General features: G+C 64.2%; 1 protein-coding gene and 2 non-coding genes across 3 annotated transcripts in view; 1 reads left to right on the top strand and 2 right to left on the bottom strand.

Annotated features, from left to right (window-relative positions):
- PTCH2 (patched 2) overlaps positions 1-14860 on the top strand; it is a 43532-nt gene extending 28672 nt beyond the window's left edge. Inside the window, exons 6-23 of the mRNA XM_065409233.1 lie at positions 1072-1267; positions 2936-3057; positions 4081-4228; positions 5091-5222; positions 5299-5454; positions 5975-6067; positions 6457-6582; positions 7924-8042; positions 8449-8845; positions 9091-9403; positions 9848-9990; positions 10111-10291; positions 10675-10958; positions 11924-12061; positions 12615-12757; positions 13463-13562; positions 14012-14278; positions 14417-14860. Coding sequence (XP_065265305.1) covers positions 1072-1267; positions 2936-3057; positions 4081-4228; positions 5091-5222; positions 5299-5454; positions 5975-6067; positions 6457-6582; positions 7924-8042; positions 8449-8845; positions 9091-9403; positions 9848-9990; positions 10111-10291; positions 10675-10958; positions 11924-12061; positions 12615-12757; positions 13463-13562; positions 14012-14278; positions 14417-14860 — 3502 coding nt within the window. The remainder of the gene's footprint in view (positions 1-1071; positions 1268-2935; positions 3058-4080; positions 4229-5090; positions 5223-5298; positions 5455-5974; positions 6068-6456; positions 6583-7923; positions 8043-8448; positions 8846-9090; positions 9404-9847; positions 9991-10110; positions 10292-10674; positions 10959-11923; positions 12062-12614; positions 12758-13462; positions 13563-14011; positions 14279-14416) is intronic.
- A 5619-nt stretch (positions 14861-20479) lies between these two features.
- LOC135883164 (U1 spliceosomal RNA) lies at positions 20480-20643 on the bottom strand. The gene has a single exon (XR_010561608.1). It is a non-coding gene; the product is annotated as a U1 spliceosomal RNA (small nuclear RNA).
- A 3946-nt stretch (positions 20644-24589) lies between these two features.
- On the bottom strand, positions 24590-24753 carry LOC135883208 (U1 spliceosomal RNA). The gene has a single exon (XR_010561645.1). It is a non-coding gene; the product is annotated as a U1 spliceosomal RNA (small nuclear RNA).
- Positions 24754-26841: the final 2088 nt, after the last annotated feature.

Here is a 26841-nt window from a genome sequence, read left to right as displayed (position 1 = left end):
CAGGGATCTCTGGGGCCTGGCTGTGCCACAGCGCTCGTGCCCATGGGTTGGAGCCCTCTCCCCCTGTGTGCAGGGGGAGAGGGGTGCGTTGGCATGCGCTCTGGGCTGCCCTCGGCAGGGCAGGGCTGGGGGGAGGTCACACGCATGGCAGCAAGCAGCCCCTGCTCCAAGCAGCCTACACGCTGTGTAGAAGAGGCTGGCGCAGGGTGTGGGGGGGGAAACTGAGGCACGGGGGGAGAGACTCGCCCGGGCTCGCCCGCAGGTCAGCAGCAGAGCCAAGAAGCTCCTTCCCCACTGGACCCCACTGCCCCGCTTGTAAAGCAAATGTCAGCGGCAGGTGCCAGTCGCTGTCCCCTTGTGCCCGCTACATCCTCTCTGCGCCATCAGCGGCTGGGGGGCAAGGAATGGGGGGAGGCCCAGGAGAAGTGGGGATGGAAGGGGGCGGGAGGTCCCAGGGGGCAGTTTGCAGTCGGTTCTCGCTTTCCCCCGCCTGCCCCGGGCCAGCCGCCTGCTCCCCTCTATCAAGACGTCAGGGCGCGGGCGCTAATCGCCCTGACTGGCGGCACAAAGGAGGGGCCAGGAGCAGCGCTGGGCTGGGGGCGTGTAACAGGATCAGCCATGCTATTTGACTTGGCATCTGGTGCCGGCTTTGGGGGCAGCCGCCTTGCAAAGGGGTGGGGGTGGGGGCAAGGGGCCTGTCACAGCCCCACGGGGGGGGAGGGGGTTGGCAAATCCTCACAGCCCCATTGCTACAGCTCCCACCCCACCCTTTCCCTAGTCCCTCCTGCAGCGGGTAGCGGGGCAGTCCTGGGTGCAGGGAGAGGGGCGTTTGCCAGGGACCCAGGGATTGGGGACAGAGGTTTCTGGGTGGCTGGGGACCAGCCCTGTGTGCAGCCGTCTGCCGCCTGGCCCGCGAGAGGGCACCCTCCTGCGTTACTAGCCTGGGCATGGCCAGAGGGCAGGTGCCCAGTGCAGGGGGCCCCGATCCCGCCCGGCCACATCACCAGACGTCAGTCCAGGGGCAGGCGGCCGGGTCCCTGACCCTCTGGGCGCTTGCTCCTGTTTTGCCAGGGGGCGGCCGGACATCCAGTGGACGAACCTGGACCCCGTGCAGCTGCTGGAGGAGCTAGGCCAGTTCACCTCGCTGGAGGGCTTCCGGGAGCTGCTGGACAAGGCGCAGGTGGGGCAGGCCTACGTGGAGCGGCCCTGCCTCAACCCCCGCGAGCCCGCGTGCCCCGCCAGCGCCCCCAACAGGCTGAGCCAGCAGGTGGGTGCCACCGGACGCGGGGGGTCCCTGCCTGTATGTGTGTCCGTGTGTGTGTGTCCCTGCCTCTTCTGTGTGTGTATCTCTGCCTGTGTGTGTCTGTGTGTCCCTGCCTGTCTGTGTTTGTGTCTGTGTGTGTCCATGTGTCCCTGCCTGTGTGTGTGTGTGTGTGTCCCTGCCTCTTCTGTGTGTGTATCTCTGCCTGTGTGTGTCTGTGTCCCCCTGCCTGTCTGTGTGTCCGTGTGTGTGTGTCCCTGCCTCTTCTGTGTGTGTATCTCTGCCTGTGTGTGTCTGTGTGTCCCTGCCTGTCTGTGTTTGTGTCTGTGTGTGTCCATGTGTCCCTGCCTGTGTGTGTGTGTGTGTGTCCCTGCCTCTTCTGTGTGTGTATCTCTGCCTGTGTGTGTCTGTGTCCCCCTGCCTGTCTGTGTGTCCGTGTGTGTGTCCATGTGTCCCTGCCTGTGTGTGTGTGTGTGTCCCTCTGCCTGTCTGTGTGTGTATCTCTGCCTATGTGTGTGTATGTGTCCCTGCTTGTGTGTGTGTGTGTGTGTGTGTCCCTGCCTCTTCTGTGTGTGTATCTCTGCCTGTGTGTGTGTGTGTCCCTGCCTGTCTGTCTGTGTGTGTATCTCTGCCTGTGTGTGTCCATGTGTCCCTGCCTGTCTGTGTGTGTATCTCTGCCTGTGTGTGTGTGTGTGTCCCTGCTTGTGTGTGTGTGTGTGTCCCTGCCTCTTCTGTGTGTGTATCTCTGCCTGTGTGTGTGTGTGTGTCCCTGCCTGTCTGTCTGTGTGTGTATCTCTGCCTGTGTGTGTCCATGTGTCCCTGCCTGTCTGTGTGTGTATCTCTGCCTGTGTGTGTGTATGTGTCCCTACTTGTGTGTGTGTGTGTGTGTGCATGTGTGTGTGAGTTCAGCTCGCAGGCTCTGTGGGGGGGACACTGCCAGGGTGAAATGCGGGGCTAGCTGCTCCCTGGTGTCCTCCGTGGCCAGCTGTGGAGGAGCCGGCTGTGTATTTCAGACAGGCCGTCCCTGTGGCCCGGCCCCGGCTCTGACCCTGCCAGGGAATTGGGGAAGTCTCGAAGCTTCTCCTTGCTCCGTCTCCATCCCTGTCTGGGCGCCGTGTCCCCCAGCCCTGTCTGGGGCTGCGTTGACCCCTTTGCACTGCGTCCAGTGACTCCTGAGACTGCCAGGACGCAGGAACCGGAGAGCGAAGAGACCCCCCCCACTGCAGGGCGGGGCCCTCTGCCGGCAGCTAGTGCTTTGGCAGGGTTTAGTTCTCTGCCACCCGGCAGACAGCACTGGGCCCTGCGGGTCCACAGCCCCGATCCAGAGCCAGCGGCTTCGCTCCCCCGGCACAGTCAAGTGCAGAATCTGCAAGGTCGGTTCCTACTTTTAGCCGTGCCCGATGGCTCGAGGCAGCTGGAGAGCCGGGCCAGCGGGCGGTCTCGGGTCTTGTGTGTGTGCCCTGGACCCTGCCCCAGCTCCCGCCTGCCCGGTGCAGCTCCCGGCGGCTGGAGCCAGCAGCTGGGAGGCCTCGGGCCGTGTCCTGCCAAGGTGACGCCCGTGCGGCTGGGGGCCCAGCTGGGCCCCTCGCAACGTTTTGGGCCTGGGAGGTGCACGGCCTGGCTCACCCAGCTCCTGTGCCTGTGCTCACCCACCCCACCCCCCTGCCCCCCCAGGACCCCGACATCCCTGCCGAGCTGACGGGGGGCTGCCACGGCTTCTCCCGGAAATTCATGCATTGGCAAGAGGAGCTGATCCTGGGGGGCACCACGAAGGACCCGCAGGGCAGGCTGCTGAGGTAAGTGTGGGCACGGGGGGGTGAGGCCTGGGCCTCAGGCTCCCCCCGTGTGGGGCTGGTCACTTTCCCATGGACGAGCCCACGCGGCGGGGTGGGGAATGGACGTGGCGGGGAGAGCGAAGGCGCTTTGAGTTCTCTCCTGCCTGGGCGCCCGACCCGCTGCCCCCGAGCTGCTTGGGATTCTCGGATTTCCTTTCGAGCAAGCAGGGAGTGCCCCAGGGGTTTGGGGGCTGCCCTGCTGCAGTGCTCTGGAGGGGACACTGGGGGCAGGGCCGCCCGTCCAGATGGGGCGCTCTGGGGGGGGGACGGGACGACACGGGGGGGGGGGGGGCTGGCCGCCCAGCTGGGGCGCTTGGTGGAGGACGCGGTGGGTGGGGCCAGCTGGGGTGCTCGGGGGGGCGGGGCGGGCTGGGGCGCTTGGGGGTGGACGTGGGGTGGGGCGCTCGGGGGGGGACACTGGGGGTGGGGGCAGCCACCTGGCTGGGGCACTCGGGGGGGGACGCGGGGCGGGCTGGGGCGCTCGGGGGGACGTGGGGCGGGCTGGGGCGCTCTGGGGGGGACGCGGGGTGGGGCGCTTGGGGGGGGACGCGGGGTGGGCTGGGGCGCTCGGGGGGGACACTGGGGGCGGGGGCGGCCGCCCGGCTGGGGCGCTCGGGGGGACGACACTGGGGGTGGGGCCGGCTGGGGCGCTCGGGGGTGAACGTAGGGTGGGGCGCTCGGGGGGGGACACTGGGGGCGGGGGCGGCCGCCTGGCTGGGGCGCTCGGGGGGACGACACTGGGGGTGGGGCCAGCTGGGGCGCTCGGGGGTGAACGTAGGGTGGGGCGCTCTGGGGGGGACACTGGGGGCGGGGGCGGCTGCCCGGCTGGGGCACTCGGGGGGGGACGCGGGGCAGGCTGGGGCGCTTGGGGGGGGACATGGGCCGGGCTGGGGCGCTTGGGGGGGGACACGGGCCGGGCTGGGGCGCTCCGTTGGGCACTAGGGGTCCCATGGCTGGGCCCTTAGGTGTGTCCTGTCCCGGCAGCGCTGAGGCCCTGCAGAGCATGTTCCTGCTCATGAGCCCGCGGCAGCTCTACGAGCACTTCAAGGACGACTACGAGATCCAGGACATCGGCTGGAGTGAGGAGAAGGCGGCTGCCATCCTGGAGGCCTGGCAGAGGGAGTTTGTGGAGGTAGGAGGGGTTGGCAGCGGGGGGCCGATCCCCACCCTGTAGGGGGACGGGGGTGGCCACTCATCAACAGAGCAACACGGTGGGACTTGCGGGGTCTTTGTGCACACATCTGTGTGCATGTCTCACCGTGGGTGTGCACGGCTGAGCGTGCCGGGAGTGTGTGAGCGTGCCGGGAGTGTGTGAGCGTGCCGGGGGGGTGAGCGTGCCAGGGGGCTGAGCGTGCTTGGTGAAGGGCAGCATGGTGCTACATGGCCGTGTTCTGGGGGCTCTGGTGAAATGGGAGCGGGGGGGAGGGGGTGGACCCCCAGTGATCTCTCAGCGTCTGCGCTCAGCCCCCCTGTGGGAGTTGGAGCCCCACAGAGGGCACAGCACGTCTGGCATTGAGGCCTGGCTGGGACAGTGCCAGAGGCAGCTCTGGCCGGCTTGGGGTGGGTTCAGGGCTCCCTCTTCCCCCAGCTGTTAGTGCCAGGTTCCCACAGGGGCTCAGCCAGATACGGCCCTGGCCCGCTGCCAGACCACGGCAGAGCCCCCGGCCTGGGGTTTGGCTGCAGCCTCCTCCCGCTTTGCCTCATGGGGAGGGCACAGGCTGCCCGCTGGGAAGAGTGTGGTGGGGGGAGGGAGGGCTGCCCATTGGGAGGGGCGTAGCAGGGGGTCGGGTGCCTGCTAGGAGGTGCGTGGTGGGGGCAGACTGTCTGCTGGGAGGTGTGTGGCGTAGCAGGGGTGGGGTGCCCACTGCGAGGGGCGGAGGGTGGTGGGAGGGCTGCCCCCTGGGAGGGGTGTGGCATGGCCAGGGGGCTGCCCATGGTGCTGCCCTGGGCGCGATGCCCTCCGGCCATGTCTCTGAGGCCCTGTCTCTCCCCAGCTGGCACAGGAATGCCTCCCGCAGAACAGCTCCCAGCGTGTCCACGCCTTCTCCACCACCACGCTCAGCGACATCATGAAGTCCTTCTCGGACGTGAGCGCCATCCGCGTGGCCGGGGGCTACCTCCTGATGGTAGGTACCTTCCCCCGCCCCCCGCCCGCCCGCGCTAACCCCGCCCGCGCTAACCCCGCCCCTGCTCTGCTTCCAGCTGGCGTACGCCTGCGTGACAATGCTGCGCTGGGACTGCTCCAAATCCCAGGGGGCCGTGGGCCTGGCCGGCGTCCTGCTGGTGGCCCTGTCTGTGGCGTCAGGACTCGGGCTCTGCTCGCTGCTGGGGATCTCCTTCAACGCAGCCACCACCCAGGTACCGCACGCCAGGGCCGGGCAGGGCCATGGGGAGAACTGCCTGCCCGTCGTGCCTTGCTCACCCTCCTGCGTGGGGGCTGGAGCTGGCACCTCCGGGGCCGGGACCCGCCTTCTCACCTGCTACGCAGCCGTATGGGAGACCTGTGGGAATAACACGGGCACTCTGCCCTCGCCATCAGGACTGGCCCTGATGCCCTAGTGCGGCACTAGGGGGCGCTGTGCTGTGGAGCAGGGCGTGGGGTGGGGTGGGGGGGTCAGTAGGGGGCGCTCTCCCCAGCGTCTGAGCCTGGTGCGGGCGCTAGCTGCCCTTGCGGGGAGGCAGACGGGGGGGCTGTGCCCCAGCCTGTGGGATCCCGTGCCCTGTTCCCATGGGATCCTGGGTTCTCCGGGTGGAGCTGTGGCGGGTGCTTCTCCCCCAGAGGTGGGCACACTCCGGCGCAGGGAGAGGCAGCCCTGGGGTGCTGGCAGCTGTACCGGCTGCAGAAGCTCAGTATGGAGGCTGGTTTCTGTCCCCGCAGGTGCTGCCATTCCTGGCCCTGGGCATCGGGGTGGACGATATGTTCCTCCTGGCTCACGCCTTCACCGAGACCAGCCAGCACGTCCCCTTCAAGGTGAGGCCACCCTGGCCTGGGCGACCTGCCTCAGGGGGCGGGGACGGGCGGGGGGCGCTGCGGTGACCTGCCTCGGGGGGCGCTGGGGTGACCTGCCTCGGGGGGCGGGCGCGGGGCGCTGGGTGACCTGCCTCGGGGGGCGGGGGCGGGCGCGGGGCACTGGGTGACCTGCCTCAGTGGGGGGGGGCAGGCGCGGGGCACTGGGTGACCTGCCTCGGGGGGCGGGGGCAGGCGCGTGGTGCTCGGTGACCTGCCTCAGGCGGCGGCGGGCGCGGGTCACTGGGTGACCTGCCTCCGGGGGGGTGGGCGGGGGGCTCTGGGTGACCTGCCTCGGGGACGGGGGTGGGCGTGGGGCACTGGGTGACCTGTCCTGTTTGTTTCCCCCACAGGAGCGGACAGGCGAGTGCCTGAGACGCACGGGCACCAGCGTGGCCCTCACCTCAATCAGCAACATGATCGCCTTCTTCATGGCAGCCCTGGTGCCCATCCCTGCCCTGCGCGCCTTCTCCCTGCAGGTACGGGCCCCCCAACACCCACCCCGCCCTTGCCCTGCACCCCATCTCCCTGTGGGTACGGGCCCCCCAACACCCACCCCGCCCTCACCCTGCGCCCCTCCTCCCTGCGGGTACAGGCCCCCCAACACCCACCCCGCCCTCGCCCTGCGCCCCTCCTCCCTGCGGGTACGGGCCCCTCAACACCCACCCCACCCTCGCTCTGCGCCCCTCCTCCCTGCGGGTACGGGCCCCCCAACAGCCACCCCACCTTCGCCCTGCGCCCCTCCTCCCTGCAGGTACGGCCCCCCAATACCCACCTCACCCCGCCCTCGCCCTGCAGCTCTCCCTGGGGGTGAGTCCGTCTGCCCATCCCAGCCAAGCCGGCAGTATTGAGGAGACGAGGCGATGCCAGCTGGGCGGGTCCTACTCATACCCCCCATGCCCATCTGCCTTGCCCTGCCCCAGTCCAGGCCCTCGTCCCCTCCACACTGCCCCGCCTTCGGGGTACCGTGGGGGGGGCCGAGCTAGAACCCGGGGCTCCCAGTGTTGGGGGGGGCTGCGAGGCTCCGGCGTGTCTAGCAGCCAGTTGTCTGGGGAGCTCGGGGGTCACCCTGCCCACGGCTCCTGGGGGTCACTGGGATTCAGCAGCACGGGTGGGGAGAAGGCCCCTCTGCCAACAGACTTCCACTCCCAGTCCTGGCAGAGAGCCCTGGGCACCTCAACTGACCGATGTGAAACATGGCCCCACACACGTGTCGGACACACACAGAGACCCAGGCCCCGTTACTGGCCGAGGTGTGACATGGCCCCACATGCGTGTCGGACACACACGGAGACCCAGGCCCCGTTACTGACCGAGGTGTGACATGGCCCCACACACGTGTCGGACACACACAGAGACCCAGGCCCCGTTACTGACTGAGGTGTGACATAGCCCCACACACGTGTCGGACACACACAGAGACCCAGGCCCCGTTACTGACCGAGGTGTGACATGGCCCCACACGTGTGTCAGACACACACAGAGACCCAGGCCCTGTTACTGGCCGAGGTGTGACATGGCCCCACACGTGTGTCAGACACACACAGAGACCCAGGCCCTGTTACTGGCCGAGGTGTGACATGGCCCCACACGTGTGTCAGACACACACACAGACCCAGGCCCTGTTACTGACCGAGGTGTGACATGGCCCCACACATGTGTCGGACACACACGGAGACCCAGGCCCCGTTACTGGCCGAGCTGTGACATGGCCTCACACGTGTGTCGGACACGCAGACCCTGGCTCCCCGGCAGGGTGGTGAGCAGGGTTTAACCCTTCGAGCCCCGTGGCCTGAGCTCTGCGCCCCATGTCCCTGCAGGCTGCCGTGGTGGTGGTGTTTAACTTCGCCATGGTGCTGCTCATCTTCCCAGCCATCCTGAGCCTGGACCTGCACCGACGCCAGGACCAGCGGCTCGACGTCCTGTGCTGCTTCTACAGGTGCCGTCTCCCGCCGCCAGGAGGGGTGGGGGGCGCCCAGGGCAGAGCCAGGCCCGTGCCGTGCTCCGGGAGGACGGCGATGGGCGGCAGAGCCCACGTGCCAGGCACGGCTGGGCCCAAGTGTGCGCCCGCAGACAGCCCCTGTGCAGATCATCCTGCCGGGCCAGGATCGGGCCCCAGCTGGCAGGGCTAAGCAATGGCTCTGGGGGGTGCTTGGGGCCTCGCCCCCCAGCTTGAGCACAGCTGGGCGCCTTTCCTGGGGCGGCCGGGGGGGGGGGGGTCGCTCCAGGGAGAAATCCCACTCCCAGCAGTGGGTGCGGTGACCACCAGGGCAGCCGTGCGTGGGCAGAGGGGCACCGGCACCCATGGCAGCTCTTTGAACGTCCCCCGGCTCCTCCTCCCCCAGCCCGTGCTCCTCCCGTGTCATCCAGATCCAGCCGCAGGAGTACGCCGACGCCAACGAGAACCACGCCTCTCACCCCTCGCCCTATGGGCACCCGGCTGTGGCCACCAGCACCCAGATCACCACCACGGTGCAGGCCTTCACCCGCTGCGACCCCTCGGGCCGGCACGTTGTCACCATCCTGCCGCCCACCGCCCAGGTCTGCACCGCGCCGCTGGCCCCTGCCGACCCGCTGGGCTCCCAGCTCTTTGCCCCGGCTAGCTCCACCCGCGACCTGCTGGCCCAGCTGGACGGGGCCAAGGGGGGCCGGGAGTGCGTGCCGCTGCCCCTGTGCCGCTGGAATCTGGCTGACTTCGCCAGGGAGAAGTACGCCCCCCTCCTGCTGCAAACCCAGACCAAGGTAGGGGGGCTGGCCCCTCATCCCCCTGGGTAGGGGTGCAAGGTGGGGGCCGGGGGCGGACCGGGGTAACTCCCAGGCTGTGCAGGGGAATGCTGGGGGGCTCCCTGGCACTCCCGGGGGGAGCTGGGTGCCCACTGCTCGCTGTGGGCCTGTGCTGCAGGGCAGGGGGCGGGGGGCTGTGCCAGGGTGGCTCTGCCCTGCCCAAGGGGGCGCCCGGCACAGCCTGACGGGCTCCCCGTCCCCAGGGCATCGTGGTGCTGCTGTTCCTGGCGTTGCTAGGCCTCAGCCTGTATGGCAGCACACTGGTGCACGACGGGCTGTACCTGACGGACATCGTGCCGCGGGGCACCAAGGAGCACGCCTTCATCGCCACCCAGTCCAAGTACTTCTCCTTCTACCACGTCTTCATCGCCACCAAGGGCGGCTTCCACTACCCCAGCTCGCAGGAGGCGCTGTACGGCCTGCACCGGGCCCTGGGTGCCCTGCAGCACGTGGTGCGCGACCACGCCCGCCAGCCGCCCAAGATGTGGCTGCACTACTTCCAGGACTGGCTGCGAGGTGAGGGTCCCGCCTGCCCTGCCGGCCCCCGCCTGTCCTGTGTGCCCCTGCCAGCCTCCGCCTGCCCCCGCCTGCCCTGCGTGCCCCTGCCGGCCCCCGCCTGTCCTGTGTGCCCCTGCCAGCCTCCGCCTGCCCCCGCCTGCCCTGCGTGCCCCTGCCAGCCCCCGCCTGCCCTGCGTGCCCCTGCCAGCCTCCATGTGCCCTCACCTGCCCTGCGTGCCCCTGCCAGCCTCCATCTGCCCCCACCTGCCCTGTGTGCCCCTGCCGGCCTCCACCTGCCCCAGCCTGCCCCGCTGGTCCCCGCCTGTCCTGTGTGTCCCTGCCAGCCTCCACCTGCCCCCCTCTGCCCTGCGTGCCCCTGCCGGCCTCCACCTGCCCCCCTCTGCCCTGCGTGCCCCTGGGAGGTCTCCGTCCGTCCCCGTAACCCCCGCGCTCTGTCCCCAGGCCTGCAGGCCGCCTTCGACAAGGAGTGGCAGGCCGGGCGCATCACCCGCGACAGCTACCGGAACGGCTCCGAGGACGGCGCGCTGGCCTACAAGCTGCTCATCCAGACGGGCGACAAGAAGGAGCCATTCAACTACAACCAGGTGTGAGCCGGCCCTGTGCCCGGCCTTGCCTGAGAGCCTGGCCTGGCCTTGAACTCGCCTCTGAGCTGGCCAGACCCTCCGGCCCCCGCAGCTCACCCCATGCCCGTCTGCTCCCCGCAGCTCACCACGCGCCGCCTGGTGGACGAGAACGGCATCATCCCCCCGGAGACCTTCTACATCTGCCTGACCGTGTGGGTGAGCAACGACCCGCTGGGCGTCGCCGCCTCCCACGCCAACTTCTATCCCCCGCCGCCCGAGTGGATCCACGACAAGTACGATGCCACCGGCGAGAACCTGCGAAGTGAGTGCAGTCGCGGGCACGCCTGGGCACGCACGGGCAGATACAGGCTGGGCACGCGCCAGCACGCGTCCTACCAGACACCCCACACACGCCACACGGGGTCCTGCTGGGCACACCCCCATGCGCCAGCTTGCCATGCAGTGTCCAGCCGGGCACCCCCCACATGCCACACAGGGTCCTGCCACCCCCATGTGCCAGCGCACCACACAGGGTCCAGCCAGACACGCCAGCTGGCACCCTAGTTGTACTGAGGTCCCCGTTCCAGTGTTGCCCACCCATCTGGGCTGGCCCGGGCGCCGGCGTGGGAGGAGGAAGGGGGCAGTGTTGGGAGGGCAGGGGCCGTGGCGTCCCCCTGCCTGACCCTCGCTGCCCCCTCCCCCCAGTCCCCGCAGCCCAGCCCCTGGAGTTCGCCCAGTTCCCCTTCTACCTGAGCGGCCTGCGCCAGACCGCGGACTTCGTGGAGGCCATCGAGAGCGTGCGGGCCGTGTGCGAGGAGGCGGCCCGGGAGCGCGGCGTGGCCAGCTACCCCAGCGGCTACCCCTTCCTCTTCTGGGAGCAGTACATCGGCCTGCGCCACTGGTTCCTGCTGGCCGTCAGCATCGTGCTGGCCTGCACCTTCCTGGTGTGCGCCGTGCTGCTGCTCAACCCCTGGACCGCCGGCATCATCGTGAGTGCGCCCGGGGCGGGGGGCACCACGGGGTGGGGTTCAGATGCCGCCCATCCCCCCGGGATCCCTTGGAGAGCTGGGGCCTGGGCCCTCTGGCCCTGCAGCTGTTGCTCGAGACCTCGCCTGGGGCGCCTTGTTCACGGACGGGCCCCCTGGAGCCCGCGATCGCCCCCGGGCTGGAACACAGTCCAGTGCCTCCCGAGTGGCTCCAGGGGCTGAGCGGGAGCTCCCAGGGCCAGGGTGGGGAATGGACCAGGAGGGGCTGGCTTGGGACGCAGCCTTTCCCTGGCCTGGCCGGGCTTCCACCCGCTGGCACCGGCGCTCTCCCAGCCTGGGGGTCCCTGGCATAGCTCCCCTCCCTCCACCTGGGCGGGTGCTTTCACCGGAGCGCTGTTCCCACGCTGACCCCTGGGCTCCAGGCAAGCAGATCCGATTGGTGGTTGGGGGGGCGGGGGGGGTGTTCATTCCAAATACCCCCCACCTGACCTGGCGTCCTCCCCCCCCCCGCCGCCATCGGCATGTCCCTTCACACGCCCATGGTGCCCCTTCCCCGGGCGGCTGGGCAAAGCGTCTGTAATTGGTATCGTTCACGGCAATAGGGCACCCATCACCCTGGCATCTGGGCTCTTGTCTGGGGCAGAGTGGATGGCTGCCATGGGGCAGAGCAGTGGGACAGAGGGGCATGGGACACTGCAGTGGGGCAGACAGGAGGGTGCAGAGTGATGCAGCAGGCACAGTGGGGCAGATGCTGTGGGGCAGGGCCGTGGGATGGATGCCATGGGGCAGATGCCGTGGGCCAGGGCAGTGGGATGGATGCTGTGGGGCAGGGCTGTGGGCCAGGGCCGTGGGGTGGATGCCGTGGGGTAGGGCCATGGGGGGGGACAGGGCCATGGGGCAGATGCCGTGGGGTGGACGCAGTGGGGCGGTCCCTGCTCTCTGGCCGACTCTCCCCCCGTGCCCGGCAGGTGGCCGTGCTGGCCATGATGACGGTGGAGCTCTTCGGGATGATGGGGTTGATGGGCATCAAGCTGAGTGCCATCCCGGCCGTGATCCTCATTGCCTCGGTGGGCATCGGCGTCGAGTTCACCGTCCACGTGGCCCTGGTGAGTCGGGGGTGGGGGGGCGCCTGGTCCAGCAGGGCTGGGCCCTCTGCGGGTCCACCCCCAGCGCAGCCCCACGAAGGTCGGGAGAAGCCCATTTGGGCCAGGGCAGCACCTGTTCTGGCACCGTCTCCCTGCGCCCCCCAGCCTGGGGGTGTCCAGCTTCCCCAGCCCCCCCCCCCCCCCCAGCCTAGCTGGGCAAGCCCTGGGGCGCTGGCAGGCCCCGCTCACCAGAGCTCAGCCATGAGACGCACTCGGGGCCCACTAGTGAAAGGGGCACAAACCCCCCATCTCCCGCTGAGCCCAGCTCCCCCCGAGCCCTCTGTGAACCCGGCCCCCAGGCCAGCGCCAGCCACCTCTAGAGCCCAGCTGGCTGGAGACCCTCCCCGGCCAGGAAAAGGTGGGGCAGCAGAGGGGAGGGGCAGGGGCAGTCTGTCCAGCCGGCCCTTGGGGGAGGGGCAGGGTCAGTCCGTCTGACTGGCCCCGGGGGGAGGGGCAGGGTCAGTCCGTCTCTCTGCCCACGCCGGCCCAGAGCTGAGCCGTGTCCTGCCCCCAGGGGTTCCTGACGGCCATGGGCAGCCGGACGCTGCGCTCGGCCCTGGCCCTCGAGCACACGTTGGCACCCGTGCTGGACGGGGCGCTCTCCACGCTGCTGGGCCTACTCATGCTGGCCGGTTCCGAGTTCGACTTCATCCTGAGGTACCAGCGCGGGGGAGGGGAGAGCGCCTCTTTAGCTCAGCCCTGGGGGACCGGGGGGCATGCGGCTGTGGCCAGGGGTGCAGACGTGCCCAGAGTGCCTGGGGGGGGGGGATGTGTGGGGTGTGTGCGAGCGTGCAGCGGTGCACAGGTGTGGGGGGGGGGCATGGGCGAGTGTGCAGGCATGTGGGGGGGGGTTGTGTGCAAGCACGCAGGGATGCCCGGGTGTGGGTGTGGGCGTGTGAGCTTACAGGGGTATCCAGGGGTGTGTCTGTGCATGTGGGTGAGCGTGCAGGGGTGTGTGGGTGTGGGTGGGTGTGAGCGTGCAGGGGTTCCTGGGGGTGTGGGTGCATGCGGGTGTGCCCGGGGGGATGTATGGGTGTGCGTAAGCGTGCAGGGGTGTGGGTGTGGGTGTGAGCGTGCAGGGGTGTGTGGGTGTGCGTAAGCGTGCAGGGGTGCATGAGGGCAGCGGTGTTGGGAGGCCGGGCAGAGAGGCCGCCCTAGGGCAGCAGAGCCGGATGGGGTCATGGGGTGGGGGGCGCAAGGCCCCAGTGTGTGGGTGCTGTGCACCCCCTGGGCCCATTTGCCTCTGCGATGTTCCTACTCTACCTGTCAGGGCTGAGGGGGTGGGCCCTGTTTACAAAGCATGCTGGGATACCCCGTGCCCATGGCGCGGCCGGGCTCCTCTCACTCCATCTCCTCTGCCAGGTATTTCTTTGCCGTGCTCACCGTCCTGACTGTCTTGGGCCTCCTGAACGGCCTGGTGCTGCTGCCCGTCCTGCTGTCGGTCATCGGGCCCCCGGCCGAGGTGAGAGCCCCCAGGGCCCCCCTGCAATGGGGCCTGGCAGGAAGTGGAGACTAGTGCTTGAAGAGGGGCATGGCCACCAGGATGCCTGGGTTCATTCCCAAGTCTGCCTCTCCCTTGCTGGGTGCCAGGGTCAGATGTGGGGAGGGGGAAACAGTGGTCTGTGCCTCACACTAGCTCCGCCCACACCCACAGGCTCTACCCACAAGCCCATGGGAGCTAGATGTTTCTTGGAGAATGATCAGTGCTGAGGTTAAAATGACCACCATTAGGTTCAGAGTTAACGTTCGATTGAGCTGGACCGGGGGCACCTGTCCTAAAGCTGCCTCTGCAGGCCTGGAGCCCATTGAGAAGGGCCAGCCCTGGCTCTGATAGTGCCCCCAGCCCGGTTCCCTGTACCCTCTGCGCATCCCGTTGCCTTCCCGTCTCACCCTGCGCCCTCCTCCCCCCAGGTCATCCCGGCGGATAATGGCAGCCGCCTGCCGTCACCAGAGCCCATCCCCCCACCCATCAGCCATCACGGCTTCTACATGCGGCCGCCCCCGGCCTGGCCCGGTGCCTTTGCGGACTCCCTGGACTCGGAGTACTACTCGGAGAGCACCGCGGGCTCGGGGCTGACCCACCCCCAGCCCTACGACCCCGGCGCCTACATCCTGCCGCCCGCCCCGGCCCGGGTCCTGGTGCAGGCCAGCAAGAATCCCAGCTTCCCCACCATCACGGTGAGTGCGGGCGCGGTGCCCCTGCCAGACAGCGCCAGCCCCAGCCCCCCCGGATGCGGCCTCCGGCTGCCCCCTGTTAGCAGCCCCCCCGCCTCCCTCTTTGCCTGCTGGACTCATGGGAGTCTCTGCCCTGCACAGGTGGTGAAAACCTACCAGGAGAACCAGGAGCCACCAGGGAAGAAGGAGCCACCGAGCACCAACCAGACCCAGTCCCTGGCTGCCGGCGACTCCCTCCCATCGTCCGGCCCGGATCTCAGGGACTTGCCTCAGCACAGACTGCCCCGGCCCGGCCCCCCCGGCGCCAGGACTGTCCCGCACCGAGCCCCCCGGCCCCTGCGGACTGCCCTCCCCGCCTACAGCGGCAGCTACACCACAGTGACGGCCACGGCCTCCGTGACGCTGGCCCTGCACCCGCCCCTGCCGGGCTCCTTGCAGGGTTACACACATGACAGCTACGAGGACAGCGAGTCCGACTGCCCGGAGGAGCCCGGCCCGCCCGCCTGCAGCGCCCCCGGCTCCGCCGCGCCCGAGACCCTCGCGCTCCACCACCGGGGACGGGCAGACGGCTCTGCAAGGCCCTAGGTGAGGCTGGGGACTGAGCCCTGTGCCAGGGGCTCCTTCGCCCCACCCCTGCCAGGCAGTGCCAGCACCCAGCCACCTCTGGGGGTTACCTTGGGGCCAGCACTGCCCCTGGGGGTACACTCCCTGTGCTTGGCGGGCGCTGGCGCCGTGGGGCAATTTGATGACAAAGCAGCGGCTTTGTATGCATCCCTTATGCCCGCAAACAGTGACACACACAGGGTGCACACCTGCCCACACAGATGGTGCACACTTGCACACGCACAGATGCTGCACATCCACATGTTCCCACGGGGCTCACACACTCGTGCCCGCAGACAGGGACATGTGCAGGGTGAACGCACGCTGGTGCACACACATACACACACACAGACAGTGCACGTCCGCACATACACCTCTACGCTGTCCTCGGGAGCCAAAATCTTACCGCGTTATAGGTGAAACCGAACTTGCTTTGATCCACCGGAGTGCGCAGCCCCCCCCGCCCCCCCCGGAGACTGCTTTACCGCGTTATATCCGAATTTGTGTTATATCGGGGTAGAGGTGTAGCTAGTGGGCTTGCACGCTCGTGCCCGTAGACAGGGACACACACAGGGTGCACGCATGCCCACACACATGGATGGTGCACACATGTATATGCAGGGTGCACACACACACAGACAGTGCACGTTCACACATACCTAGTGGGCTTGCACGCTCGTGCCCGCAGACAGGGACACGTGCAGGGTGCATGCCTGCCCGCGCACGTGTGCCATGAAGCGTGTCGACTCCACGGGTGCTCATGGCGTGTGGGAGGCCCCTGTGGACAGATGCCTTGGAGAAGCCTGCAGAGCTGGTAGCCCAGCCGGTGGGCACGGGGATCCGGCTAACCCGGCTGCCTTGTGTCTCCGCACAGGTTGCCCCTGCCTGCCGTGTGTCTGGATCCAGCTCCCATGCCCAGGGAGCGGGCAGAGCAGAGAAGAGACGCTGCGAGCGCTGGCACCCTTGCGTGGACGCCAGCTGAACACTGAGCTGGAGCGAGCTGTTGGACTGGTGACCTGCGCCAGGCGCTGCCAGCAGGGGCAGTGCCCACGGGCGGGGGCAGGAGCTGCCGCCATCCCTGCATTGTGCTGCTATTCCCCAATGATTAATTATTTTATTTTTATTGCTCTGTGCTGGGACAGAGATCTGCCCTGACCCCGCCTGGCAGCACCCCCTGACCCCGCAGCAGAAGACGACTGGGCTGGGCTGGTGGGGGCTGCTGCCCCGCGGGGGGGAACAGCTGGGCCTTTTGGTGAATCACTGCGTCGAGGTTTCTATGCAAGGTGTGTGTGAACGGGCTGGCCGGGGGAACCCCCCAGGGGCTGCCGAGACACCCCCTGCCCCCCAGCCTGGCCTGGGGTCTCGGTTTGTATCCCCCCCCATAGTTTCCCCTCCCCCTCCCAGAGCAGGTGTCTTTTCTGCGCCCTAGGAACTGCAGCACGAACGCCGGCCCCTTGTCACTTCGGGGGCATCTGCGGGCTGGAGGAACGGCCTGGGGAGCCTTGGCAAAGCAGCTAGAAACCCCACCCCCGTTGTGCCCCTCAGCAGTCCCTCTCCCCATGGACCCCAGCTGTCCCCCACTCCGTGTGCCCAGGTCAGGTCCCTGCCCAAGCGCGTGTCCTGGAGCTCTGCACCCTTCACTGGCGTATGGCGGGCGGGGGGCTCAGCGGATCCCTTGGGCAGGAGCCGGGGCCGTACCCTGCCACCCCGCCCCCAGCTCCGAGTCGGGGGGCTCCCTGGGAGACCAGCTGTGTCTGGGGAGGGGCCCAGCAACCCCCCCGCAGGGGGATGAGATGCCAGCCCCAGTGGGGATGGGAGGGTCAGGGGGCTGAGCTCTGGCCCAGGGGGCGCCCTGGACTCACGCGAGGGGCTGGAACGGGGGCCATGTGCACCCTTCCCTGGGAGACGGGCACGGTCCCGACCCTAGTCATTGAGAAGGGAAACTCGCGCTTGAGGGGAAGGACATTTTCTCACTTTAACACCTAAAGCCTGACACCAGCAGGGCCCAGATCCGGCGAGGCCTAACGGCTAAAGCGCTGGCCCGGGCCTCAGGACCCCTGGCTTCTCCTCCCCGCTCCTTGGGAAAAGCCCTCCCTGCCTCAGTTTCCCCATGGGGACAATGCTACCCATCCTCCTTTGTAAACGGCTGTGAGACCGAACTGTGAGGCTCCTCCGGTGCGTTTGATGGGCGGGGGGGAGGGTGTGTCCTGGCAGGAAGGGGGTCAGGGAAAGGAGGAGATCTGGGGCAAATTGGAGGGGGATGTGCCCCCCCCATACAGGCCCGTCCAAGGCCTAGGTACCCCCTATGTCTTTCTTACGCCCTTTATGGGGTGCCTTGGTCTGGATGCTGCCTGACAGACATTGATTGGCGGGGGCGGGGTGTATTCCAAATAGCCCCCCGCCCTCGTGCAGTCACACAACTCCCCTGCGTGACCCGACACCCACACCCACCTGTGCTGCTGCAGCCAGATCAGGGAGCCTTTGAGAACCAGGACCCTGCCCTGCCTCCTAGGCTGGGCTTTCCCCCCAGCCGGCCGGGCCCCGATCCTGCAGCTGGGGCCGCTCGCCGGAGGCAGGCAGGGATCAGTTGGGCTCCTGGGGGTCTGGTGTGGAGTCGCTGGCGCTTGCCTCTCCGTTCCCTGGCACTTTAAACCCCCCCCAGCCCAGGGTCCCCATCAGCCCCCGCCTGGGGCTTTCCTTTGGGTTCCTTGCCCAGGGCAGCGAGGGGGGGCCCCGTTCTCAGCGGGTGGGGCTGGTCAGTACCGCGTGGGGCCGGGGTGCCCGCTGCCCCGAGCCACCAAGCAGCAGCCTGCCCCCGGCGTCCCCAAGACGAGCAGGGCCCCAGCCCGGCCATGCCATATAAATTATTTATATTACAAAGAAGAAAGGTTTATTTTTGTAGTTTGTACAGGCCCTTAGCCGGGGGCTGGAAGGTTTATTTTTAAAGAGTAAAATATATATTGTCTATCCCGGATTTGCTGGTGTCCTGGCCTCGTGCTTCGTCTGGCCCAGGAGGGAGGGAACGTGTGTTCACACGCGCGTGCCCGGAGTGGGGGGATCTCTGCAGGCTGGGGGCAGCGTTAGCGAATGCACACGTGTGTGTGGGCACATTGGTGACAGGGCAGTGTGTGCGCCCCATGCATGTGTGGGGCAGTGTGTCCATGGCTGTGTGAAGGCAGGGGGGCGTGCACAAAGCTGGGGGCCTACTGTGAGGGGGGGGTTATAGAGGACAGTGGGAGCAGAGACAGGGAGGTGGGCGGGACGCTGGGGCCCAGGCAGCACCTTGGAAGGGCACAATGCAGGGTCCTGTCCCCCCCCCCCCCCCCCCCCCACACACACACACACCGGTTAGAGCCCCCCCCCCAGCCCTGCGCTTGCAGCGTCACCCACATGGGCAGCACACGGGTGACCGTCGCCTTCTCGTGGCCGCAACGTCTCCGCCAGCGAACAGGGCCTCACTTGGGGCTCTCAGGGCAGAGGCCTGCGGCCCTTGGGGTGGGGGCAAGGTGAGCTGCCCATTTGGCTCACGGCTGGCTGGGGTGTGGGGGTTGGATCTCCCCCCAGTGACGGCTGGCACAGCCTCAGCCGGCCCAGGACTGTTCACCGGGGGTGGGGTTTCTGGCGCCTTGGGACCTGTGCACGCATGAGGTTCCCCCCACCATCAGCGCTGCCAATGCCCCTCACTCCCGACCCGCAGCCCCCTACTACCAGCCCTGGATTCATCCTCCCCCTCCAAGCTCTGCCGGTGCCCCTCACTCCCAACCTGCAGCCCCCTGCTACCAGCCCTGGATTCATCCTCCCCCCCCCACCACCCAGCTCTGCCGGGGCCCCTCACTCCCGACCCGCAGCCCACTCACACGAGCCATGTAATTGCTCTTTGCCAGGGAGCTGATGAGATTCGGATGACCAGACAGCAAGGGTGAAAAATCAGGACGGGGATGGGGGGTAATAGGAGCCTATATAAGAAAAAGACCCAACAATCAGGACAGTCCCTATAGAATCGGGACATCTGGTCACCCTAGATGGGATTGTAGGTCAAACAGAGGGGGAGCGCGGGGGTTGGGCTCCCCAGCCAGGCACGAACTGTGCTGAGGGGACCTGGGCTGGCCCCTGCCAGGTGAGCGATTCCACGTGCAAACACTGCCCCCTGCAGGCCCTGTGCACACCTCCATGTGGGCCCAGGGGATCTGGGCACTGCCTGGGGCGGGGTTACAGGGACTGTTTTAAGGCATGTGAGATGCCCTTGATGTGACCCACATGGGCAGGGTTTACGGCACCAGCCCCCCCAGCGGGCGAGGAATCGCAGACTACCCAAAAAACGAGGGGGGGCGGGAGCAGCTCACCAGGTGGGGGGATGGGGAGGCTGGCATCAGACGCAGGCCACGTTGTGAACAGGACAGGGGGCGGGGGCTGAACACCAACTGTGCGAGGAAGCAGCTGTGCAGGTGTATGAAAATATCAGTGATGACCGGCTGAGGCCCCACAAATTCATCACACACTGGGCCCCGCCCAGTGATTGCCCACAGGGCAGAGCCGGGAGCCCCAGAAACGCGGGTCAGGCCCGTGGTGTGTTCAGTGAGGGGCTGGGGGTGCCAGGCCCCTGTGCAGAGCTGGGAGATCTGCGGGGTGGGGGAGATGCCAGGGCTCCTTTCCCACCACTCTTTGGTGGTGGGGGCACATGCAGGGTCATTTCCTGCTGGCTAAGGGCACCGGCTGGCTCAGCCTGGGCCTGGTGCTGGGCCTGGCCATGCAATGAGTTTGGGGCACTCAGCCCTGATAGCTCAGGCAAGGCGTTCACGGCGCACCCAGCCCGGCCCCGAGGCTGGGGAGAATGAATGTCCCACCAGGCCCGGGAAGGGAGCTAGGAGGCCTGGACTGCATGTGCCAACACACCAGGGGCTGCCCCAACCCACTCAAGTTGGGCGGATGTCTGCCCCGGCTCTCCATTTCAGAACTCTGGCTCCTCTGCCTTTGCCCTAGAAGCTTTTTTGGTTGCCACCCTGTGGGGCCGTGTGGGTCAGCACAAGGACGAGACAGCCTGAGGGCCTCTTGGAGGGTCCGGCTCCCCTCAAACCTCCGTGGCTGTGTCACCACCAGGGCGCTCCACTCAAGAGGCTAGTCAGGCTTCTTCCGTCCGTGTAGGCCACCCACCTCCATGAAAGGCAGGAGCTTGGTGTATGCTGACACCTAAGTCACCATCGCTCTGCCCGTCAGGAGTGTGTAAAGGGAAACCCGTTCCCACGTCGCCCCAAGGGCGTTTAGAGAGAGGATGGGTCTAAAGCAATGGAAAAACCTCCTCTACCACAGGACTGACTAGTCTCTGTAACACCAACATAGCTGGTACCAAAATCGAGAGTATTTCCCAAAAGCCAGATGAAATACAACTTTTGGACAGAGCTTTGGGTAAGAAGAGCCCAAGAGAACAGACGAGCAAAGGACACCGGAGAAAAGACACGGAGCTTTGGAAAACAAGATGGTAAAATAAAGCAAAAGAAAAAAACATGAAAAAACAAACAAGAGAACGGTTAATACGCAGCATAGTGAGAACAGTACCGCCAGCGGCTCACAAAAAGATTTATTTCTCTGTCTTTGACCAATCGCCAGGGGAGAGCGCGAACGCAGTCCCCCACTACCACAAATTATGCAGTCGAGTTTCCCGCATTTGGGGAAATCGCAGGGGTCAGCACACCCGCAGTGCAATGGATGAGCCTCACCCTGGGAAAACCACCTTCGTGATCATGGTATCTCCCCTGCCAGGTAAGTATGAGTTTCCAACGCCCAGCCGCCACCCGCCCTCGCTCGCCCCACACTTTTAACCCGCGGTGGGGGACACCGCGCCCCGACCGCCGGCCTCGCCCACACCGGCCCCCGCTGCCGCGAGCTGCTCCGCCGCGGCCTCCGGGGCCCCTTCCTTCTCCATGCCGAGCCCCGGGTGCCAAATTCGGGCCCTGCTGGGCAGCCTGCCTCCGCTCCCACAATGCTCTGCTCGAACACATATCTGCATACGTGCTCACGCGGCTCCGCCCCTCCGGTCGGGCCCCTCCCCCTGCCTGCCCGGGCCCGGCGCTCTCCCCTGGCCAGCCCCGGCTCTTGCGTGCCCTATATCCCAGGAATCCAGGATATCAGAGAGACAAGGTGGACCCCACCTTCGTCTGGGGAAAGAGTGCAGCTTGCATTTTGCTTCTCTCTCTCCCCACCAGAAGTTGATCCAATACAAGAATTACCTCCCCGCCTTGTCTCGCGTCAGTGTCTTGTCGGTGCAGAAGGTCCGGTGCCATCCCTGCATTGTGCTGCTATTCCCCAATGATTTATTATTTTATTTTTATTGCTCTGTGTTGGGACAGAGATCTGCCCTGACCCCGCAGCAGAAGACGACCGGGCAGGGCTGGGCTGGGCTGGGCTGGCGGGGCCTGCTGCCTGGCGGGGGGGGGAGAGGGCGCACAGCTGGGCCTTTTGGCGAAGCGCTGCGTCGAGGTTTCTGTGCAAGGTGTGTGTGAACGGGATGACCAGGGGAAACTGCCCAGGGTCTAATTCCCCCACATAGCTTCCCCTCCCAGACATCAGCCACGTATCTTTTCTGCGCCCTAGAAACGGAAGCATAACGGGCCCTTAAGAACATAAGAACATAAGAAAGGCCGTACTGGGTCAGACCAAAGGTCCATCTAGCCCAGTATCTGTCTACCGACAGTGGCCAATGCCAGGTGCCCCAGAGGGAGTGAACCTAACAGGCAATGATCAAGTGATCTCTCTCCTGCCATCCATCTCCATCCTCTGACGAACAGAGGCTAGGGACACCATTCTTACCCATCCTGGCTAATAGCCATTTATGGACTTAGCCACCATGAATTTATCCAGTCCCCTTTTAAACATTGTTATAGTCCTAGCCTTCACAACCTCCTCAGGCAAGGAGTTCCACAAGTTGACTGTGCGCTGCGTGAAGAAGAACTTCCTTTTATTTGTTTTAAACCTGCTGCCTATTAATTTCTTTTGGTGACCCCTAGTTCTTGTATTATGGGAATAAGTAAATAACTTTTCCTTATCCACTTTCTCAACATCACTCATGATTTTATATACCTCTATCATGTCCCCCCTTAGTCTTCTCTTTTCCAAACTGAAGAGTCCTAGCCTCTTTAATCTTTCCTCATATGGGACCCTCTCTAAACCCTTAATCATTTTAGTTGCTCTTTTCTGAACCTTTTCTAGTGCTAGAATATCTTTTTTGAGGTGAGGAGACCACATCTGTACACAGTATTCGAGATGTGGGCGAACAATGGATTTATATAAGGGCAATAATATATTCTCAGTCTTATTCTCTATCCCCTTTTTAATGATTCCTAACATCCTGTTTGCTTTTTTGACCGCCTCTGCACACTGCGTGGACATCTTTAGAGAACTATCCACGATGACGCCAAGATCTTTTTCCTGACTCGTTGTAGCTAAATTAGCCCCCATCATGTTGTATGTATAGTTGGGGTTATTTTTTCCAATGTGCATTACTTTACATTTATCCACATTAAATTTCATTTGCCATTTTGTTGCCCAATCACTTAGTTTTGTGAGATCTTTTTGAAGTTCTTCACAATCTGCTTTGGTCTTAACTATCTTGAGTAGTTTAGTATCATCTGCAAACTTTGCCACCTCACTGTTTACCCCTTTCTCCAGATCATTTATGAATAAATTGAATAGGATAGGTCCTAGGACTGACCCTTGGGGAACACCACTAGTTACCCCTCTCCATTCTGAGAATTTACCATTAATTCCTACCCTTTGTTCCCTGTCCTTTAACCAGTTCTCAATCCATGAAAGGACCTTCCCTTTTATCCCATGACAGCTTAATTTACGTAAGAGCCTTTGGTGAGGGACCTTGTCAAAGGCTTTCTGGAAATCTAAGTACACTATGTCCACCGGATCCCCCTTGTCCACATGTTTGTTGACCCCTTCAAAGAACTCTAATAGATTAGTAAGACACGATTTCCCTTTACAGAAACCATGTTGACTATTGCTCAAGAGTTTATGTTTTTCTATGTGTCTGACAATTTTGTTCTTTACTATTGTTTCAACTAATTTGCCCGGTACCGACGTTAGATTTACCGGTCTGTAATTGCCGGGATCACCCCTAGAGCCCTTTTTAAAAATTGGCGTTACATTAGCTAACTTCCAGTCACTGGGTACCGAAGCCGATTTAAAGGACAGGTTACAAACCTTAGTTAATAGTTCCGCAACTTCACATTTGAGTTCTTTCAGAACTCTTGGGTGAATGCCATCTGGTCCCGGTGACTTGTTAATGTTGAGTTTATCAATTAATTCCAAAACCTCCTCTAGTGATACTTCAATCTGTGACAGTTCCTCAGATTTGTCACCTATAAAAGCCGGCTCAGGTTTGGGAATCTCCCTAACATCCTCAGCCGTGAAGACTGAAGCAAAGAATCCATTTAGTTTCTCCGCAATGACTTTATCATCTTTAAGCGCTCCTTTTGTATTTTCATCGTCAAGGGGCCCCACTGGTTGTTTAGCAGGCTTCCTGCTTCTGATGTACTTAAAAAACATTTTGTTATTACCTTTGGAGTTTTTGGCTAGCCGTTCTTCAAACTCCTCTTTGGCTTTTCTTATTACACTCTTGCACTTAAGTTGGCAGTGTTTGTGCTCCTTTCTATTTGCCTCACTAGGATTTGACTTCCACTTTTTAAAGGAAGTCTTTTTATCTCTCACTGCTTCTTTTACATGGTTGTTAAGCCACGGTGGCTCTTTTTTAGTTCTTTTACTGTTTTTCTTAATTTGGGGTATACATTGAAGTTGAGCCTCTATTATGGTGTCTTTAAAAAGGGCCCACGCAACTTGCAGGGATTTCACTGTAGTCACTGAACCTTTTAACTTTTGTCTAACTAACCCCCTCATTTTTGTATAGTTCCCCCTTTTGAAATTAAAGGCCACAGTGTTGGGCAGTTGAGGTGTTCTTCCCACCACAGGGATGTTGAATGCTATTGTATTATGGTCACTATTTCCAAGCGGTCCCGCTATAGTTACCTCTTGGACCAGCTCCTGCGCTCCACTCAGGATTAAATCTAGAGTCGCCTCTCCCCTTGTGGGTTCCCGTACTAGCTGCTCCATGAAGCAATCATTTAAAGTATCGAGAAATTTTATCTCTGCATTTCGTCCTGAAGTGAAATGTTCCCAGTCAATATGGGGATAATTGAAATCCCCCACTATTATTGGGTTCTTAATTTTGATAGGTTTCAGAGTAGCAGCCGTGTTAGTCTGTATCCGCAAAAATAACAGGAGTACTTGTGGCACCTTAGAGACTAATAAATTTGTTAGTCTCTAAGGTGCCACAAGTACTCCTGTTAATTTTGATAGCCTCTCTAATTTCCCTTAGCATTTCATCATCACTATTACTGTCCTGGTCAGGTGGTCGATAATAGATCCCTAATGTTATATTTTTACTAGAGCATGAAATTTCTATCCATAGAGACTCTATGGAACCTGTGGATTCGCTTAAGATTTTTACTTCATTTGAATCTACACTTTCTTTAACATATAGTGCCACTCCTCCCCCTCGCCCTTGTCACTTCTGGATCAGCTGCAAACCACCAAAGAAAGATACGCCCAAGAATAGTAACAAAAAAGCATGAAAACAAATAAGGAAGTATTGAACACACAGTATAGTATAAACAACCCATGAAAAGATTCACTTCTCTGTCTTTGACCAATCGCCAGGGGAGAGCGCGAACGCAGTCCCCCACTACCACAAATTATGCAGTCGAGTTTCCCGCATTTGGGGAAATCGCAGGGGTCAGCACACCCGCAGTGCAATGGATGAGCCTCACCCTGGGAAAACCACCTTCATGATCATGGTATCTCCCCTGCCAGGTAAGTATGAGTTTTCAACGCCCAGCCGCCGCCCGCCCTCGCTCGCCCCACACTTTTAACCCGCGGTGGGGGACGCCGCGCCCCGACCGCCGGCCTCGCCCACACCGGCTCCCACTGCCGTGAGCTGCTCCGCCGCGGCCCCCGGGGCCCCTTCCTTCTCCATGCCGAGTCCCGGGTGCCAAATTCGGGCCCTGCTGGGCAGCCTGCCTCCGCTCCCACAATGCTCTGCTCGAACACATATCTGCATACGTGCTCACGCGGCTCCGCCCCTGCGGTCGGCCCCTCCCCCTGCCTGTCCAGGCCCGGCTCTCTCCCCTGGCCAGCCCCGGCTCTTCAGCGCTACGGGAGCTAACCGGGGGGGGGTCGCGGTGGTGCCCATCGAGCCAGGGCGGCGGGGAGATCTCAGCGCGGCCGGGGACCCCTGCCCCACTCTGGCATAGTCGTGGGGGGGGGGGCAGCTCCTCACTCCCCCAACAGCATTTGGGGGTCAGCTGGGGGCGTGACCCAGACCCCACCCTACAGGAACGTGCCCTGCAGCCTGGGCAGGCCTGGCACCCAAGGGGTTACAGCTGCTGGGGGCGGGGGGCACAGGTTTGAATCCCCCCAGGGGTCCGGGGGCAGCACCCATCACTCACTACCTCCCCCCCCATGAGATTGGCCAAGGCAGAGGACAGGCTGGGTCTGAGCCCCCACACTAGGGAGAGGGGCACTCTCCAACTCGGCTCCCCCAGCTCCCTGCACCCCCAGCCTGTGTGTGTGGACAGCCCCCCCCCCCCCCCCCAGGCCTGAGCTGGGGCACGAGCGAGGGCAGGGGCTCCAAGCAGCAGCCGGCCCCTCCGCCGTGCCAGGCCTGGCTAATCCCCAGCAGAGCAGCGGCTGGCTCCTCCCTGCACCCAAGGAATCCCGGCTGGTGGGGGGTTGGGGCGGGGTGGGGCGAGCTCCCCTTTTGCCCCAGGCATCATCCCACTGGGAGCCAGAACCGGGCAGGGGGTTCGGGGCAGGTGCCGGAGGCAGCAGGTTTCCCCCACCCCGCCCAGCTCTGCCTCAGGCTAGCCCCAGCCCCAGCCCCAGTGCCAGCCCAGTTTCTATGGTGCCATAAAGGGACTGACGCACACTTCACCCCCCGCCCCGCCCCTGCCAGAGGGATAAGGAGGCAGCTGCTGGAATAACCTCTGCCCCCCTCCCCCCCAGCCAGGCTGGTCAGTGGGCATGAACAGGGGCCCTGCACCCCACTCCTCGCGGCCTTTGGACTCCAGAGTCACTGGGAGCAAAGGGCTCAGCGGGGGGTGGGGGAGGGGGGCACTGAGGATGGGCAACACCCAGTGCCAACCCCAGGCTTGCAGACAGGAGAGGGGGACCCATCCTGAGCCCCACTCAGGCACATCAGAAAAACAGGGCAGTAATGAGAACAGGAGGGGCTGCAGGTCAGGAGTTAGGGCTGGGCTAGCAGGGGGCTGCGGGTTGGGAGTGAGGGGCACCTGCAGTGCTGGGGGTGGAGAGCCCAGGGCAGAGATAGCAGGGGGTTGTGAGTCGGGGTGAGAGGGACCGGCAGAGCTGAGGGGGTGCCCAGGGCTGGGGTAGCAGGGGTCTGTGGGTCGGGGTGAGGGGCACTGGTAATGCCAGCCAAAGTCAGGCAGCAGAACAGCAGGGGGTGCTGTAGGCTGGGGCTGGTGGTGGGGGGGGGGCGTGGGCAGAGCTGGGGGGTGCACACAGGGCCCCAGCTTTCACTCAGCAGCTGGAATAACTCGCTCACAAAGCCGAGGAGTCCCCCCGCCCAGCCCCACACCTGGCTCCAGATGTGTTGCAGCAAGCAGGCTCCTGGGGGTGGGGCGCAGAGCCATGTGCTTGTGTCAGGTCTAGTCACAGCTTCTCAGCTCTGGGTCTAACCTGGCTGGGTCAGGGGGCAGGTCCCACAGGGGCAGGGCCGGGGAACCCTGTGGCCAATGGTGGGGTGGGGTGCAGGGCTGCGTCATTCAGGTGCTGATTGCTCAGCTCCAGGGGGCCTGTTCAGGGGAAAATCAAGGGCCCAATCCTGCCCTGGCCCTGCCCGTTGGGCCTAATCCTGCCCCAGCCCTGCTGACCAGTTACCCCTGTGC

The sequence above is a fragment of the Emys orbicularis genome, chromosome 8 (genome assembly GCF_028017835.1).
Source record: "Emys orbicularis isolate rEmyOrb1 chromosome 8, rEmyOrb1.hap1, whole genome shotgun sequence".
NCBI classification, from domain to species: domain Eukaryota; kingdom Metazoa; phylum Chordata; order Testudines; family Emydidae; genus Emys; species Emys orbicularis.
Note: the sequence above shows the minus strand (reverse complement) of the source record. Positions and strands in the feature narration are given on the sequence as shown.